The sequence below is a fragment of the Hirundo rustica genome, chromosome 37 (genome assembly GCF_015227805.2).
Source record: "Hirundo rustica isolate bHirRus1 chromosome 37, bHirRus1.pri.v3, whole genome shotgun sequence".
NCBI classification, from domain to species: Eukaryota; Metazoa; Chordata; class Aves; order Passeriformes; family Hirundinidae; genus Hirundo; species Hirundo rustica.
The window spans coordinates 145885-165042 of record NC_053486.1 but is presented as its reverse complement, the minus strand read 5'-3'; the positions used below and the strand labels follow the sequence as shown (position 1 = coordinate 165042).

General features: G+C 50.4%; 1 protein-coding gene and 1 non-coding gene across 2 annotated transcripts; one reads left to right on the top strand and one right to left on the bottom strand.

The window, feature by feature from the left end:
- Positions 1 to 791: 791 nt before the first annotated feature.
- LOC120764782 (medium-chain specific acyl-CoA dehydrogenase, mitochondrial-like) lies at positions 792 to 12795 on the bottom strand. Its single transcript, XM_040088812.2, has 12 exons — positions 12666 to 12795; positions 10412 to 10508; positions 9645 to 9742; positions 9478 to 9547; positions 8113 to 8213; positions 7913 to 7993; positions 7558 to 7688; positions 5978 to 6086; positions 4176 to 4316; positions 4005 to 4100; positions 2721 to 2969; positions 792 to 1396 (listed from the first exon to the last, which is right to left on the bottom strand). Exons 1-12 carry the CDS (start codon positions 12687 to 12689, stop codon positions 1325 to 1327), a joined length of 1269 nt encoding a protein of 422 aa, XP_039944746.1. The 5' UTR covers positions 12690 to 12795; the 3' UTR covers positions 792 to 1324.
- Positions 12796 to 17299: 4504 nt separating this feature from the next.
- On the top strand, positions 17300 to 17383 carry LOC120764789 (small nucleolar RNA SNORD45). The gene has a single exon (XR_005704279.1). It is a non-coding gene; the product is annotated as a small nucleolar RNA SNORD45 (small nucleolar RNA).
- The last annotated feature ends 1775 nt before the right edge of the window (positions 17384 to 19158 follow it).

The following is a 19158-nucleotide window of genomic DNA, read 5'->3' as shown; positions in this document are numbered from 1 at the left end:
TAAGAAACAAAGTACGCATGCTTAATAGCCTTTTTGCCAATTAGCATATGAAGCGAGGAATGGGAGGTGACAGGGGTATGAATATGCATTTGTATTTTGGATATTCAACACTTTTGTAAATAAAAGACTTTGTAATTACCTGTGAATTTCGCAGTGCGAATTAGGGAAATATCCCGTAGTGCTGCCCGGCCATAATAAACATACACTTTCTAACTTTAAACTGTTAGAGAGTTTTTGTCCGTCACAGTTGGGTATCGATACTAGATCAATACCCATATTTCTTTAATAAATCAGTGGGGTTATACATTAAAAGGGGAATCTTAAGTCTTAGGCATTTCGGGAAGGCTTTGCCTCTCAAGTACCTCAGCCAATGGGGAAAGTGAGAGCGAAATGCGGGAAATTGGGATAAAAAGGAGGCTGCGTCCTCCGAAAACCTGGGAGACCCCAGGGGAAATGCCCCATGGCCTCTCCCTTTATTGGATTAAGGTAAAAGGACTCCTCTGTCTCCTTTTTGGACATAAACCTCTGGTGTTCGTGGACTAATTTTCCTAATAGCCGCTCAAGTCTCATCCCTGGCCCGTATCAGGGTATCAGGGCAAGGTCCAGCTCAGCCCACACTGCAATGCCCAAACTCCCATTTCCTGCACACTGTTCCACAGGGTCAGTTAATTCACGTTCCCATTGCCCCATCCTTCTCCTTCCCTCTCAGGACATACGTAGCCTCTCTCACACACCATCATTACCACTCACCCGTGACAAGGAATTCTGGTTCAAGGAACGAGAAACACGGATTCACTTTAGTTTTTCTTGAGATCTGGCTGTTGAAAAGCTCCAAACCTACAGTGTTTCCTGTGGATTTTGGGAACTGAGACCCTGGAGCTTAAGTGCCAGAGCCAGCTGGGCCCTTCCACAAGAGGAAAAGTTAGGTTTTTTTAAGTTTCCTGAGGCTGATCCATTTGTCATCACCCAAGCCCCAGCAATAAACAAGCAGAGAGGATTGGCGCCATTAAGAAGATGGAAACATCCCAAATCCGACCATCAGGTGTGCTCATCCAGGTTTGCTGGGGAAGGGTTTTGTCTCCTTTGCTGCTGAAAGCCAGAGGGAGATTTGGAAAGAGCGATATAATCCCTGTGGAATTTAGGGATGTTTGGGATGATCAGTCAATGGGATGGGCTCAGGATATGGATGGGGTCCCAGAGCCTGTGCTGGATCAGGCACAAGAACAGGAGCTTGATGGAAAAGGGGTTTTCCCACATTTTTCTATTGGAGAAATGCAGCGCAATCCCTTTCCCTGGAATATCGGGCCTGGAGCTGCTGCATCCCTCAGGCCTTGAACCTGCCCAGGTGTTCACGGGCAATGATCACTCGCTGGATCTGTGCCGTGCCCTCGTAGATCTGCAGGGAAAACCAGAGACAGGTGAGCCAGCAGTTGGGAAAGGTGTTTGACCAGAGTCTGCACACTTGTGACTCCTCCCTGCACCAAGCCAGAGGGCAGGAAGAGGGAAAACTTGGAAAATTTAGTGTGACAGTGACCCATAAGAGGCAATAAGCACATACAGGTGTGTGTTCAGAGCAGGAGGGATCCAGGGATCCCCTAGGCAGAGCCCAGGGTGGTTCCAGGACAGCATAATTTGAGCATTTCAGTGTTTCAGCTCCGAATCCTGCCTGAAGTTGCTTTGGCAAATCACCCCGACACCTACAAATCCACTTTCTCTGCAGTCACAAAATCAGGACAATATTCCCCAAACTGCACAAAGCTTCTCCAAGTAAACCTGCTGGAATTGTAAGGTCCAACCCCTTTCCCAAGTTTTTGCAGGGATGGAGGGGAACAGGAAAAACACCCCAAATTTTCACATTAAATCAGAGTAATTTGAACAATTTCAAAACCTCAGCCTGCCTGGCCATGCATTGATGACGGAGCTGCGTGATGGAGGATCTTACTGGAAAAAAAACAAAACGGGAAAAGAGCCTGATTCTGACGAAGTCTCATAGCTTGTTCAGTTCCTCCCTGGCAGGACTGAAATCAGGACTGAGAACTTTTCAATTCCAAACATCTGTTTTCTGTCCTTGGAGAGGGAAAAATTCCTGGCTGGTGAGAACAGTTGGAATTTCAAAGTCAGCTGTAAAAGGAACGTCAACCACCTGGAATCTCAGCAGCTATGGTCACTTGTTGACAGGTCAGGGTCCACATGCGTTCCCTGCAACCTGTTTGGATCAGTTCCAGCCAGTCATGGTTAATGTTGGAAAGAGGGAAAAGGTGAAGGTCGTTGGGTTTTCTAACGAAATTAATTCATTCCTGCTGAATAACAAACTCGAACCAACAGAGGAATTCTGGATGGAATAAGTTCTTGGCAGTAACACTGCAGAAAAAGCACTGGGGATTAGGGATGTCTGTGGGCTGAAAATGAGGAAAATATGACCATGTTTTATTCTTTTGGAAAATAAACAAATAAATATCTGAAGAAGTGAATCACCATGGGCTGCGCCCCATGGCTGTTTCTGCAGCATGCAGAGTGTAATTAATGCTAATTAATTAATCCGTGGGCCTCAGTGCTGGTGGCATTGCAGCCCAACCACCTGCCCAGTGAGCGGTAAGCTGAGAACTCCCCTGATTTAACGCCTTTCAGTCTCCAAATCTTTTTAGCCTGTGTCCATCCTGATTGCAATTTGCATTGAGTGCCCGCATTGCCACGGAGACCCCGCGTTCTGTCCCACTCACCTGATAGATTTTGGCATCCCTCATCAGCTTCTCCACGGGATATTCTGTGTTGAAGCCATTGCCCCCAAAGATCTGCACGGCATCGGTGGCCACCTGGTTGGCGACGTCCCCGGCGAAGGCCTTGGCGATGGAGGCGTAGAAGGTGTTGCGGCGGCCGGCATCCACCTCCCAGGCCGCGCGCTGGTACCCCAGCCGGGCCAGCTCCACCTTCATGGCCATCTCCGCCAGCAGGAACGCCACGGCCTGGTGCTGCGAGAGCGGAGACCCGCCGGGTGAGCCTCAGAGGGCTGCCACACCGCAGGAGAAGGAGCCTTCTGCTTGGGGATCGTGAAATCGCTGGGGTGGGACGAGACCCTTAAGGTCATCGAGGGCCAAGCCTCGCCCCGGCACCATCATGGTCATCGCTAATCTGTGTCCCCCAGGTGCCCCAAGGACAGGGACTCCACCAGAGCCAGGCCTTTCTGGGAAAAAAATAATCTTCCCTAATATGCAGTTTTATCTTCCTTTCTTGGTTCGCAAACTCAGTGCACTTGGGAAGTTGTGTTCAAGGAGCTCCACGGAACTGCGTCACGGGCTGGCACAGTTTCATTTTTAGTTAGGGAGGAACGTAAAGCTTTACCCTGTCGGAACCTTGAAATTGTTTCAGAAAGGACAGGGTCCTATCAGAAGCCAGGCTGGGATACTGGCGTCTGCTTTGACCACTGAGAACGTTGAATGCGACTTTGTGAAGTACCCATATAAATCCTGATTTTGTTCAGGTCAGCCCTTTTCCTCCTGGCCAGCTGAACAGGTAACACCGAGTGGGGCCTGCTGCTCCCCCCGATCCCTTTGTGACGGGAGCTGGCCCAAGGCCTGGCCGGGCTCCATCGGCTCCCGGAGGAGGAGGAGAGGTTACAGCTTAACATCAACTACTTTGAAAATCTCCCTGGAGCATGGAGGGATCTCCACCGGGCCCCTGATAACAGCTCTGGGCCTGGATGGGCCGAGGCCGCCCCGATTGTCACTGAGGGGTGGGCAGAGCTCTCCCCCTCATCCTCCAGTGACTCCCAGGCGGAGAAGAAAGGAGTGGAAGGGAAAATCTCAGTGGGGGAGATTGCTACCCCTGCCTGGCAAATATCATACAGCCACTGCAGGCCTGGGCAGATTCAACCCTTCCCTGGCAATGTGAAGCTTCCAAGCCCTAACCCGAGAGAGAGAGAAGAAAAGAGACAGAGTGAAGGTGAAACCACTCCGAACCGGGATCTGTGCTGGATCAGACTTCCCCGTGTGTAACCCGAAACGCACCTCCACGATGGGTTTCCCGAAGGTTTTCCTCTCCAGCGCGTACCTCGTGGCCTCGTCGAGCGCTCGCCTCGCCAGCCCCACAGCCCCCGCCGCCACCTGGGTGGGCACAGTGCGGGGTGAGCGGCAGGAATTCCTCGTCTGTTTTGTGAACAGCCCGTTCCTGGCGCTCACCGGGGGCCTGGTCTTGTCAAAGGCGCCCATGGCGATCTTGAAGCCCGCGCCCTCCGCAATCAGCACGTTCTCCTTGGGGACTCGCACGTCCTCGAAGACGATCCCGCGCGTGTCCGAGCAGCGCTGGCCCATGTTCAGCTCCTGGAAAAGGGAAGTGCCACTGAATCAAGATGCTTCCCAGGTACAACCAATTCCATCCTTTAAGTTCACTTGAAGAATAAAGGAAGCTTTTTTACCTTAAAAAAACCCCACTTCAGTTTTAGCTAAAACCCACCAGAGACAAGAAATACAGTTTGGACTGACCAGCCCAGAAAGCCCCGGACCCGTGGCACCTGAACAGGTCACTGCCTCCATGTGGGAGATCAATTCTGGGGCTGGAATCCCTCCTTTAACCTTTTCTGGTTCAATTTATCCTCTGGAGGATTCAATTCTACATATAATTCAATTCTAGAAATAATTCAATTCTGTTGCGTCACATGGGAGAGAAAACAGTCAAGAACCCACTTGCAGCAGCTGCGAGACCCAGCTGTACTGCCAGGAGACAAATTCATTAATAAATCAGGTTTTCAGGTTCCAAATGTAAGCAAAGAGAGAGAAAACCAGGGCCTCCATGGTGCCTTACTTGGGCAGGAGCAGCTGAAATTGCAGCAAACTGGGTGGTTTTGGGGAAAGTTCTGCCAGCACCTTTACTCCCCGTGGACATCCTTGGCAATTCCATGTTCTTAATGGTTCTTTTGCAGCTGGGCTAAATTATCTGCTTTAGGCCCTTCTGAGAAATTCTTTATCTGAATTCATGCAATTATAATTCTATTGTCAGTATATCTAATCTATCTATATTTATCTATATCTGTTAATATATCATATATAATCTATCATCTATCATCTATCATCTAGATCATAGATCATAGATCGCATATCGCATATAGCATATTGCATATAGCATATTGCATATAGCATATAATATATTGTATATGTTGTATGTTGTATGTTATAGGTTAATGCTATATATGACACATTACATATATCATATAATGTATATCTTATATCATATATACTATATAATAGATCATAGTCCATATATGATATATGATATATTATAAAGATATATGATATGTGATATATGATATATAGTATATCGTATATCGTATATAGTATCTTGTCTCTTGTATCTTGTATATTATGTTTATGTTATATGTTAATGTTATATATTACATATTACATATTACCTATTACATTACATATATATCATACACTATACACTATACGATATACGATATATCATATATTGTATATAATATATAATAGATAATAGATAATAGATGATATATATTATCTATTATCTATTATCTATTATCTATTATCTATTATCTATTATCTATTATCTATTATATATTATATATTATATATTATATATTATATATTATATATTATATATCATATACAATATACAATATACAATATACAACATATAAAATACTATCTATTGTATATTTTGTATTGTGTATTGTATATTGTATATTGTATATTGTATATTGTATATTGTATATGATAGGATATAGGATATAGGATATAGGATATAGGATATAGGATATAATAATTATCTGACATATAATCTGCATACATAATTTCATAAATACGTATATGCAAATATAATTACTAAACGTGTCTTATGAGCAGTGTCTGGGCACTGTGAGAATTCCAACATCCCTGTCTATGAGCCCTGACGAGGTTCAGCCATTTTCCTTTCATGGCAATTCATGGTGTTACGGGTTCGGGAAGGAGCGAGAATTCCCGATGATTACCTTCCTGCCAATCTGGATCCCAGGGCTGTCGGCCTCCACGATGAATCCCGTGAAGGCTTTGCTGGCTGGGGCGCGGGGGTCAGGATCAGTGCGGGCCAGCAGGAAATACCTGGGGAGGACAGAGACGGGAGTTCAGATCCCCCCCCAACAATCAGACTCTTCGTGGTATAAATGCTGAGTGGTTTTGTCCATATTTCCGGGAAAAAAAAAACAAAACAAAACAAGGGGGGGTGGCGGGAAGAAGTGTGAGGAATGTCGGTGTTGTCTGGGCATCTCTTCCCACAAAATCGAGATTTAATGAAAAGCCCTCAGGCAAACCTGCAAAGCTTCTCCACCTTTTCCATGTTGTAAGTCTCAATATCCCACTCAGTCTCCCAAACAGCCCAAAATAAGCCAATTCCCAGCACATCTCTAAGGATTATTGTACAGGAAATGCAGCATTGTGTTCAAGGCCTTTTCCTCTCAATTGAAAATATTTCCATTTTACTCTTCCCGGTATCATTTGTAAATGAGGTTTTTGTGTTAGCAATTGCTGTAAATCCCATTTAAGGGGGTCAGGAATGTGCTGGGAGAGTCTCTGTGATGGTTCTGCCTCGGGCAAGAAATTAAACAGTGAGAAATCCCAGCTTTCATAGATAAATGTATAAAGTTTTTCCTCTTGAAGTGAGAAGTTTGTTGGGGTGGGGAGAGGGTAAGCCCCAAGGAAAGGTCAGTGCTGCCCTCCCCAGACCCTGCAGCACAGGCTCTGTGACTCCTTAGAAATGTATTACTTTAAGACAATTAAATCCCAGAGTTTTTCTGGTTTCCCTGTGAGTGGGAGGCATTCCCGGCTGAGTCAGAAGCAGCTGATCCCTGTCTGGGAGCCAGGTCAGGGCTCGGTAACCTGAGCATTTTGGAGCTGACTCAGAGTAACTCCCTGTCCCAAAGGGAAAGAGGAGGGGACTGTGTCTGGTTTCAGCCCCCATGAGAGGCATTCTGACCGGAGCTGTGACATCATGGAGCTCTGATGTCACGAGCCAAATTCCTCTTTGGGCACCCACAGCACCCGGGCTGCTGGTGCTGATGCCTTAACATTTGGCTTTCAAGTTTTTCACATTCTGTGCTGCCTAGGGGTGCAGTTCTGAGCCTCATATTAAAAGCCAGTAAGCTCTCTTCACAGAGCAGGTAAACAAAACAAATCCTTTTCCTGCTGGAGACCAAGGACAACTTTCGGGCCCAAAAGTACAAACAACGGTGGGCTGAAGGGAGGAACGAGAAGGATGGGACCTCACGACCTGAAGTTGTAATGAGACCGTTAAACCCCAATGTGCAAATGCACCAAAACTTATAAAAGTGGAAGATCTCGTGAGTGGTTGTCCATTTTTGCGACCAGTCTAAGTCCACCTTGGGTGTAGCCCTGATCAGGCTCCTGTCCCGCCCAAGGTGGACCCTGGAGGCCTTTCAATAAACACCTGCTTTATCCTCTAGCTCTGCCCAGTCTCTTTTGGGTCAGCCTTCCTAAGGCCTCTTCCCGATGAAGCGGTGACAGGCTGGAACTCTCTGTACCCCAGTGCAGACCAGTTCCCACGAAAGGAACGCACCAGTTGGCCTTCCCGCCGTTGGTGATCCACATCTTCTGCCCGTTGATGACGTACTCGTCGCCTTTCCGCTCCGCCCGGGTTCTGATCCCGGCCACGTCCGAGCCCGCACCGGGCTCCGTCACGCAGTAAGCCTGGAAGAACAACCCCCAGATCCCGAGGAATACACATTCCAAGTTTGGGAAACAGCAAAATCCTTGTGGAATTGTGGGCAGTGACCGACCCTGGTCACACAGATGTCAGAGGCTCATCTGTCGTTAATTAATTATTGAAGTAATGGGATTCCCGGATCAAACACACGTCAGGGGTTCCTCTGTCATTAATTAATTAATCAGCAGGATTCCCTGGTCGCACTCACACACATCAGGGGTGCCTCTGTCATCCTGCCCAAGTATTTTTTCTGCTGCTGCTCGTTCCCAGCGATGATCACGGGCATTTGCTGGAAGGGAACGATCAGAGCATTAACCCATCCCCTCAAGGGCCCAGAGCCCAGTTTGGAGGACCCAGAGCCCAGTTTGGAGGACCCCAGCCCCAGTTCCAGATGGCTGCAGGACTCACCCCCAGGGAATTGGCCTCGATGGCTGTCTGCACCCCAGTGCATCCGTATGCCAGCTCCTCTGTGATCAGACATGCCTCGAAGGTGCCCAGCCCCAGCCCACCTGTGGGGGGACAGGAGCAGGAGGGTCTCAAGCACAGAATATTAATGATTTGCAAGCGTTTATTATCCCAAACGTGCTCCATGGGCACTGAGTTCCACTAGATGCTCACGCCTCAGGAAATAGCATGCTGCCAAATTGATTATTTTTTGCTGTTTTGTTTCTTTTCATTGAAATCAGATGATTTAAAAATCCCACTTCACCATTCTCAGGGAGGTTAATTTTGGGCTCAAGGTGGGACAAGCGGCACAAAATAGCCAGAAGATGCCACCAGGATCTGGCACTGCTTTACATCTGAGCATTCCCTGGGGAGTTCTTGAGAGGCGGAAAAGGGCCCCATGGGCTCTGATGTCTCTCAAAACTACCAGTTATATCCCTCAAATCCCTTTTTCCAGAGGCAGGGATTAGTGCAGCAGACACCATTTTACCTGGGAAGTTTGAATCACTTCTTCCCTTATCCTGTGTCCATCTCTTTTCCCATTTTGAATTTCATTCGAACACTTGGTTCCACAACCTTCTCCCACAGCTCTTCACACCAGCCTCAACTTTTCCACACCCACCATGAGTCTCATCCATACCTCCTTTTCCAGGCTATACATGGATATCCAGCCAAACTGGATATGTGCTGATGATTTCCCGATAAAACCCGATGGTTTTTCAAATTTATTCCTGAATTTCAAGTGTTTTGCACCCACCCGGCCCCTTCCTCTCATTGCTGCGGGTCAGACAAGGTCAGCAAGTGATCCTTTAACAGCCACTTTTGGTTCAAACCTTCCCATGATTCTCAGGTTCTGCTGCAAAAACTCAGCTTTTGATACCAGAAACATCAAATCAGTCAAAAAAGACCCAACAGGGCCTGCTCTGGACACTTCCCAGCTCTGCTTTTAGGTAAAACAGGGAATCTGAAACGTAACGTTTTTATCCATGGTAACGCTCCGGCTGCACCTCGGCTAAACTGGAAACTGATCCTCAGGAATGAGCCCTTAAATCAGCTCCAACCTGAGGCAGGATCAAAGTGAACCCTGACACGGGGATCACAAGAATTGGGATCACGGGAGAAAATCCGGCTGTAAGTTACTACACCAGAATCTAATTCCTCGCCTGATCCCACCCAGCCTCGTCACACCCATGTGTGCCCACAGAATGCTTCGGGGATTACTCCAGCGTGCAGCAGGTAATTTTATATGTAACGCATAATTTCACACCGCAATCTCCTCCGAGGCCTTTTCTTTGGTTTACTTTAAGGATTAAAAGGGATCACACTCACCGCAGCTCTCTGGGATGTGTGAATTCATCAGCCCAAGCTCCCAGGCCCGTTTGATGAGTGGCACAGGATACTGAAACGGGGAAAATCACAGTTCATTATCAGAGGTAGAATTTCAAATTCTGCGTTAAGAGAAAAACCTGTTTCTTCCTCCTGTGGGGTGGATTTACCTCCCCAGTCCTGTCATACTCTGCAGCGACAGGAATAATCTCCTCCAGAGCAAATTTCCGGGCAGTAGCTTGGAATTCCTTCTGTTCATCTGTCAGTTCTGTTGAAAAAAATAAGGCAAAATAGTCATAAAGAAACCCAACTTCCTCCTTGCCTCTGAACCCCCTGAGCTCTGACTACAACAGCATTAGTTATGGAATTATTCAAAAACTACTGGAAATGGAGAAGAAATTTCCAGGTTTTAAAAAAAAAAAATGTTTTTACCAAAAACATCTGTCAAGCATCTGCTGCTGCTGCCCCAGAGAATTTGCTGTAGTAGCTCAGGTGTGGAGAAATTCCTGTGTCACATCCCTAAACCCACTGCATTCCACTGGTGCTGCTCATGGTTATTCTAATGACTTAAAAGCCAACCACTGATCATCGCCCAACGCCGAGCTGTTTGTGCAATTAAAAAAAAAAGCTCAGGGCAGTTACAAAAAGGAAGAAAGTGTCTGAAATATCACCCCCTGCCCTGGCTGTCCCAAGCTGGAGAGAAAAGGGGCTTTTGGTTTTCAAATAGTTCTTATAAAAAGAATAGAAACCTATTCCAAATTAAAATCTGTCCTGGAAATTCCTCCTGAACTGCAGTACCGTTGCTTTGGTTGGTTGTTTTGGTTTTGGTTTGTGGTGCGTTTTGGGGTTTTTTGCCTGTTTATTTTGCTTTTTCCCCCCCCCTGCACTGCCATTTGTGCCTCCCTGTTCCCTCCCTTCCCAGCCCTGCCGCACTCACCGAAGCTGAACCCATTCCCAGGTTTGCTCAGCTGCACGTTTTGGGCAGGTTTGCTGGAGTACAACCTCCAGCCAGGCCAAACCAGGGTCCGGAGCAGCTGCAGCAGGGAAGGACCAAAAGAATGAGGGAATATCCCAGACAGGAATGGGGAGCTTGTCCTAAAGGTGCCAGTGAAGCCCCACAGCACAGCAAGGGACATAGACTGTGACAGGTGGCACACAGGGGAAAAAAGAGAGTGTCAGAGAACACTGAAAATAGCTGTAAAGCCAAAAAAGTGAAACTGTGGAGACAGCTGGGATCAAGCATGGAATGCTGAGCTACAGAGTCAGCGTGTGTGCACATCTTGGGGGTGTCCACAAAGTAAAGTTTTATCTGTGGGGTTTTCACAAGACACAAGTATTGCAAAACTGTCTTTTAACACCCGGTGTTTTCCCTTTTTGCCTGAGTTTTCTTACCAAACTGCTGCCACAAGTGGGCAAGGAAAATGAAACAATGCCACACCAGGAAACAACCCTCCCAAGTGTTTTAGACATTGAAGTATAACTGACAAAAAGATGAGGTAGGAAAAAAGACAGGGTATTGTAATCATGGGGGGTTTATTTGTTTGGGCTTTGGTTTAGTTTTGCTGTGGTTTTTTTGGGTTTTGGGGTTTTTTGTCTTAAGGATCACCCAGTCCTACACAGCATCTCCACCAAAAGGTTTAGACAAAACTAGGAAAAGCCCCGAATTCTCAACAAGGCTGCAGGTGACACACCCCCGAAAGGAGCCGCCAAGGGAGCTGTTTGAGATCTTCAGTCTCATGGTTCTCCTGCCCCAGGCTCTGGGCAAGGTCAAGGGCATCACTGAGGTGACTCCGGACACATCAGCACACCTGCACAGCTGAGGTGGGGATCTCGCCAGGGGAAACAGAGTGACAAGAGACCCAAATTCTCACACAGGGATGAGGCACTGGGAGAGTTCCCAGTTGGGTGGGATAGGACTTGGAGCTGAGACATTGAATTTGAAGAATTAAGGATTTTTAAGAAAGTTAAGATAATAAGTTGCTGAATTAGCTGAAGTAGATAGGAAAGCTTTGATCACAGTTAACAGAAGCTGCATCTTGGATAAGCTATCCCGGATTTAGTAACTCATTGCTTGTCAGCTTTATGTTTACATAGCTGTGCTTGTAATGAAAAACAAAAAATGTGGTAAATAGGACATAAGATAGCTGCAGATTTCCTGCTTAAAGAACCTATAGAACACAGGAAACTATAAGTTCTACCAAGGATTCTGTGTCACGAATGCATTGAAAAGGTAGAAAGGTCAGGACGAGGAAGACTCATCTTACTTCCTCATTTTGGGTGACCCCTCCCCAGAAGAGACCCCCGACTCATTTTAGGAAACAAACGATGCTTAATAGCCTTTTTGCCAATTAGCATCCAGAGCGAGGAATGGGAGGTGACAGGGGTATGAATATGCTTTTGTATTTGGGTATTCAACACTTTTATAATTACAAAAGGCTTTGTAATTACCTGTAAATTTCACAGTGCGAATTAGGGAGCTGCCCGGCCGTAATAAACACACACTTTCTAACTTTAAGCTGTTAGAGAGTTTTTGTCCGTCACAGTTGGGTATCAATACCAGATCAATACCAATATTTCTTTAACAAGTCACAGCAGCCTGATCTAGTTGCTCCAAGCTGGCAGCGGGGTGGGACTGGTGGTCTCTTAGGTCCCTTCCCACCCAAACCAGTCCGGGATTCTGTGTAAGGATTTGGGCAAGCACCTGCTCGTTCCGTCAGCCACGCTTAGACCCAGCTCCCCGTGCCCTCCACCCGCTGTGCCCTCACTGAACCTCGAATTCCGCTGCCGAGAATATCATCCATTAGATCCCCGCCCTCGGGCACCGTGACACTTGAGGCAGGTGGCCACGTCCCACCGGGGGACTCTGCAGGGACACTGGACAGACACCGGCTGCACACGGCAGAGCCGGCGCCCTTCACCTTTCCCCTAATTCTGGGAACGGGAAGCGCCCGACGCAGCTCCCGGGGAAGGAGAGACCCATGGATCCCCATAAAAGGAACGTCGCAAACTTCCAACGGGACAGGCACCCGGCCCCCGGTGGGAGGAAGGGAGCGGAGCGGCTCCGGAGAGGCAGCGCGCACCGACCCCGATTCGAGACCCCCCCCGGGCACTGAGGTTGGCAGCGCCGCCCCAGCCCCGGGACGACCCCGGCCCCGTCCGTCCGACCCCGATTCCCCCCGTGCCCCGCTCACCCGGCTAGCGCTGAGCGCGGACATCGCGGCGGAGCTTCCAGCGCTGCTGGGCGCGGGGCGGAGCGGGGCGGAGCGGGGAGGAGCGGGGAGGAGCGGGGAGGAGCGGGGCGGTCGCACCGAGCCCCCCGCCCCTCCCGAGCAAGGCGGTGACCCCCCAGAAGGGAGCGGAACCCCCCCCGAAAGGAGCTGTCCGAGGTCTCCTCCCCGCCCCTTACCCTGCTCTGCCGCGTTTTTGTCGGGGTTTCCCTGGGAATAATAAGTGACTTATTAAATATCGATCTAGTTATCGACACCCAACTGTGACGGACAAAAACTCTCTAACAGTTTGAAGTTAGAAAGTGTGTGTTTATTATGGCCGGGCAGCTCCCTAATACGCGCTGCGAAATTCACAGGTAATTACAAAGACTTTTATTTGCAAAAGTGTTGAATACCCAAATACAAATACATATTCATGCCCCTGTCACCTCCCATTCCTCACTCCGTATGCTAATTGGCAAAAAAAGTCTATTAAACACGCGTAGTTTGTTTCTTAAAATGAGTCGCGGGTCTCTTCTGGGGAGGGATCACCCAAAATGAGGAAGTAAGATGAGTCTTCCTCGTCCTGACCTTTCTACCTTTTCAATGCCTTTGTAATAAATGAATCCTGTGTTGAATAGGTTCCTTAAGCAGGAAGTTTGCAGTTATCTCATGCGCTATTTATCGCATTTTGGCTTTTTTTTCGTTACAAGCACAGTTACACAAACATAAAGCTGACAAGCAAGGAGTTACTAAATCCAGGACAGCTGATCTAAGATCCGGCTTCTGTTAACTGCAAGCAAAGCTCACCTATCTACTTCAGCTAATTCAGCAACTTACTATCTTAACTTTCCCCAAATCCCCAATTTTTCAAATTTCATGTCTCGATGAGCTTTTGCCGTGTGAAATTACCTCGCGATGGGGTCGGGTCCTGCCTGCGGGTTTCTCACGGAGATTTTGGGTCAATGTGGCGTAAATGCGCCCTGGTCCCTGCCGTGGGCAGACACTTCTCGGGTTACACCAGCGGGTTAAAAACTGATTGTGGTCTCACACACCGCTCCGACCATGGCTGGCTTTTCACTCCGCTGTCGGTGGAATGGCGTGTCTGGAGATGGGAACAGAGCTGGGGCAGGGGAGGATGAGAGAGCGGGGCTGAGGGCTCAGCCTGGAGAAAAGAAGGCCCAGGGGGGAAACTTCTGCCTCTCTACAACTACCTGATGGGAGGGTGCAGCCAGGACATGTTACCTGTTCTTTTCAGCCTTCTGAATGTTTGTATTTTTGTCGTGGAGTTTCTCAGGGATTGTAACATAGACAAAGTGACTGGTTTTCGCATTCCCCTTTGGAGGAGGGACAATTGATGGACTTCTAGTTTGACCAGTGGGGTGGACAGGTGCCAACCTCATTCTCCAATCCCTGGGCATTGTCCAGGATCTATATAAATCGAGCTCAAGAAGTAAACTGCCCTTCTTTTGCTCTGATAACTTGACTGCATGAGTGCCGTTCTTTTCATGTCCTCTAGCGACAAGGACGTGGTCAGGCTTCTGCTCCCAGAGAACGAAGGACTGAACAAGGGGAAATGTCCTCAAGCTGTGTCAGGGGAGTTTTGGGTTGGACATCAGGAAGAATTCCTTCATGGAAAGGGTTGTCAGGCCTTGGAAGAGTCTGCCCAGGGAAGTGGTTGAGTCCCCATCCCTGGAGGTGTTCAAGGAATGACTGGAGATGGCGCTCAGTGCTCTGGCTGAGTGATGAGGTGTTTTTTGGTCAAAGGTTGGACTCACTGATCTAGAAGGTCTTTTCCAACGTTAAGAATTTGAAGAGTCTGTAACTTTTTATCCCGGTAGTTAAGTAAAAGTTAATTTGTAGCTTTATGTTATTCCAATGTTTAATGAAGATTTTTCACGCATTCTTCCTGTTTTAAATCAGTCTCAAGCCCACAGTATGTGAGAGTTTGGGGCTGTTAAGAATAACCCTGTCCAGCACCGCATGTTCTGCTCCACAGGTCACATTCCTGATTGCGATTGGGAGTTCAACTCCTGAGCAGCCCAACTTCTGTCCATGGATCATTTATCCCTTCCTTGTACGCTTCCTGCACACCTCAGTACTCCTCAGGTGATTTATCATCACAACAGCCCTGAGATGCAGAGACATTTCTCCGTCACATTTAGGAGAAAGGTTCAGGTGGGTTTTCCAATGAGCAGTGTGGATTTCACTGGAGTTCACTAACCAGGATCACATTCCCCAGAACCACAGAGGCAGGCAGGAGGCTTCTGCATCCCTATGGGAAAGTAATGGCACAGGTAATTGTGTTGGATTATATAACCTAAAAATGTGTATTCTTTCTGTTGAAAGCTGTTTTTTGGGAGATGTTTTATCCTTCTAAATCCAGGAGGGAGGGGGGCAGATGCCTTCTGATAATGGCCCAGCCATTAAACCCAGGTGTGGCAGTGTTTCTTATCTCTTTCACCACCCCTCCATCTTCCAGGGGGACATCTTCTGATAAATGGACCATTAGGGCCCACCAATGACGTGACACATTGCATCATCCCATTGGGAGATGCTCCACCCAGTGGGGGAGGAGCCAGCTGTTCCTAGCTAGATAAAAACTGGGACTGAAGGACACAAGGCATCCGGTTTGTTTCCACTGGATTCCCAGAGGAAGACCGGACCCATCTTGTCACCACTGGACTTTCTACAGGGCCATCTCTACTCCACAGAACCACATCTGCTACTCCAGGAGGACTTCTTTGGACTGCTTCCAACACCCTGACCAACAAGGTGCCAGGTTGTATCCCTGACTCTGTCAGGGGTTTTTTCCCAGGATTTTTGTTCACTTCCTTGCTTGTTTTTTTGTACTACTACATTTGTATTTTCCTTTTTTTTAATATTCCTAGCAAAGAACTTTTTCTCCTATTTCCCATATCTCTGCCTGAAATGCCCCTAATTGCAAAATTATAATAATTTGGAGGGAAGGGGGTTTCCATTCTCCATTCTGAGGGAGGCTCTAGCTTTCCTTGGCAGACAACCATCTTTTAAAACCAAGACACCAGTCTGTGTGTCCATCCATGTGGCTCTGAGACACGTGCTCACCATGGCGGGTTGAACCTGCTGAGGGAGAGGCTGCAGCTGTACTGAGCTGGATTTGCTGGCAGCTCCGGACTCTGCAGCTCCCTCACCTCCACCTGGGTGCTTGGACCCAGCTCTGGTGGGGCAGGATCATCTCCTCTGCTCACTGTGGTTAGGCCTGGCTTTGCTGAGCAGTTTTTCAGCGTTTTTTGTTCCCCAATCCCTTGCCACATGGAACACTGATAACCCTTCTCCAGGCATCCACAGAGAGTAGAACAGCCCAGGCAGAGCATTCCACGGGGAATGCCCACTCTGCAATGTCCGCTCCTTCTTGCTGGAGCGGCAGAGGTGGCACAGAGGTGGCTCAGAGGTGGCAGCCGTGACTCCTGGAGTGTGGAGGGGCTGTGACCCCGTGACCCCAGAGCAGTCCCCATGCAGAGACTGACCATCATTTTTCCTCTCCAAATTTACCTTCCTTTGCCTTCCCACACATCATGCCTTGACTGTCCTTCTACGTCCTTTGTCCAAGAGTTCCTTGGGTCCTTCCCAAGGCCATAACTGAGACCCCCTCCCCACCCCAGCATGCACCACCTGCCCCAGTCACAGCCCCTTTGATCCCCTTGTTCCTTCACAGCTGGAAAACGTCCTGCTCCCATGGATGTGAGCAGGATGTCCCCTGGATCCTTCTGCGTGTCACCATGGCTCTCCCACCAGGAGCTCAGGCACAGCAGTGAACCAGGAACACCCCTCGGTCCCTCCCCAGAGAATCCTCAGGCCAAGGGATGTGCTCAGACTGGCTTAAGTCACCCACACACACGTCCCAGCCTCAAACAGACCCTGCGCCTTTGGCTGTGACTTGAGCTGGTGCCACGCACATCCATCCCAGCGAGGTTGTTGACTCCCCAGCCACGAGAAAGGGCTTGGAGTTGCCCATGTGCAGGGACAGGGAATGCAAGAACCCCAGTGCTCCCACAGACTCCTTCTCCATGACTTTTGAGGCAGAAGGTGGAGGAAGAGGATGGTGTGGGAGCCCACGTGTGCAGGGCAGCAGGGCAGAGCATCCATCCTCTTGGGCTGCGCTCCAGGAGATCACGATGCATGGGGCCCACCTGTGGCTCCCTGACTGTGCATGCTCAACTGGAACAGACCCAGCATGGCGACAAAGGGCAGAGGAGGCGGCCGGGGGCGGATCCCGGCGGCAGCTGCTCCCGCCCCGGCGCGGCCGGATGTCCCTTGGAGCGGGAGCGGCGGCGTGGTGCGGGCCGGGCCGGGGCAAGGTGGGGATCGCGGGGAAAGGTGGGGGTCCCGGGGAAAGGTGGGGATCGCGGGGAAAGGTGGGGATCCCGGGGAAAGGTGGGGGTCCCGGGGAAAGGTGAGGGTCCCGGCAGGGCGCGGCCCAGGGCGGAGCGGCCGGGCCGGGCGAGGCGGCGGCGGGAGGACGGTGAGGCCGATGGCGGTGCCGCCGAGCCGGGGCCGCGGGAAGGGCCGTGAGGAGCAGCAGGAGCAGGAGCAGGAGCAGGAGGAGCAGGAGGAGGAGGAGGAGGAGGCAGTTCCCGGGCCCGGGATGAGCGCTGGCATGTATTATCTGAGCGGAGCTGATGTCTCTCACCGCTTTAGCTCTAGAATTCCTCTGAGGCCCGGGAAGGCCCCGAGCCCTCCGGCAGTGGAGCTTTGGCCAAGGGCGGGCTCGAGTGGCCCTCGGGGGCTTTGAGGCGGCCGGAGGAGAGGGGGCCCGGGTTGGGCTGTGCCCCATGGGCAGGCGGGGCAGGTGCGGTTGTGGCTGAGCCGTGGGGTTTGTGCCCAGCAGGGGCTCTCGGGTGTCCCGAATTGCCCGGTTTGGCGGTCGGTGGCCAGGAGCGTGTGGGAATGTTGACTCGGGGGTGTCCCTGAGGCGCCGTGTGCTGGCAGAGCTGTGCAGGTTCCACGTGTGCAGCGGGGCCGGGGCAGCTGCAGGTGGGAGGCAGTGAGTGTGCAGGAGGGCAGTGGCACCTGTGCTCAGCCTGGCCCTAAGCCTGCAATGGTTTGTGCTTCCCGCAGGTCTCCGGTTCAAGGCAGGACGTTCCAGCAACCCAGAGCGGTGATCCAGAGGCAGCGGCTGATTCTGTGTGGGGCTGAGGTTGGATCCAGCTGCTCCCAAGCTCCTCTCAGGCCTTTGGAAAGCTGGGACTTCTCTCCTGCACCCCATGACCCAAGAGAAGCAGCTTCCCCAAAAACCTTGTCCCACAGCTTCCTGGGGAGCTGGGAATGCACAGCACAGAGTGTCACCCACTCCTGGGGAGCTGGGAATGCACAGCACAGGGTGTCACCATTCCTGGGGAGGTGCCAGCTGAGTCCCCAGCGCAGAACTGAGCATTGCTCCTGCTGCAGGGACAAGCTGTGCGATGGCTCCAGTCCCACTGACCCTGGGAGCTCTTGGCTCCACCCTGTACCCCTGGGAAGCTTTCCCTTGCAGTTCAGCCCCACTTAATTTTGGGGCTTTGTGCTCCATGTGCACTGCACCTGCATCTTGGGGTGCCCTGGGATCCAGTGACACCCTCCTGGGCTCTGGGGTGCCCTGGCGTGTGCTGGGGATAGGAGGGAAGCAGAGGGTGCTTGGGGAAATTGCCCCCAGGGAGAAATGGGGAGCAGGAGCTTGTGTGGCCGTGCCCAGAAAGCTGGGAGGGCTCTTGGCAAAGGGCTGATGGTCAAAGAGAGAGGCAGAAGCCTTGCAGGGAGCAAACAGCTTGGCCATTGCATGGGGAAGCTGGGCCCTGGCACCAGTGCATCAGGTGCAGGGGGTGAAGGAAGCAGCTGGAGCTGCTCTTTTCTGGATCCTGCTCCACAGCACCTGGCAGTGGCCATCCCATGGGATCAGCGCTGTGGAGGAGCGACTGGGAAGGGGGGTCAGGGCCAGCGCTGCTCCTTTGGGCTGCCCTTGTTCCCCTCTTGGGACAGGATTAGGATTTGGAAGGGCTGTGGAGCCCCAGCTGTGCTCCCTGCCTGGTGCAGCTGGGAATTGCAGTGCAGGTGCTTCCCTGCCCTTGGTCAACCTTGGCCCCTGCTCCTCTTGGTGCCAGATGAGCCGCAGGGCTCCTTCTCCTGCAGCCCCAGCTCCTGCCAGCCTTGCTCCCTGTCCCTTGCCAGCTGCTCCTCTTTGGCTCTCAGCTCGTGGCACTGGGATTTCAGCACGTGCCAGCAGTGCTGAGGAACAGGGAGAGCAGGGCCAGGTGAGGGAGGCACGTGGAAAAGGCTTTGTGCTCCAAGGGGATCCTTTCCACGGGCCAGGAGAGCTGCAGGGAGGAGAAAAAGATGCCAGTGAAACATTTCACAGAGTGCTCGGGCACAGACCCAGCAGGCACGGCACCCCCAGGTGCCCCCACTGCATGGATGGAGGGGGTGAAAAACAAGGTTTGCTTATTTACAACAAAATCTGCGA

Coding starts and splice junctions, on each gene's coding strand:
- LOC120764782 (XM_040088812.2), bottom strand. CDS start 12,689: ATGTCCGCGCTCAGCGCTAGCCGG. Junction 4,317..5,977: donor GGATCCAGATTGGCAGGAAG/GTAATCATCGGG, acceptor TCCCTTTTCCAG/GAGCTGAACATGGGCCAGCG. Junction 4,101..4,175: donor TTGACAAGACCAGGCCCCCG/GTGAGCGCCAGG, acceptor GTGCCCACCCAG/GTGGCGGCGGGGGCTGTGGG.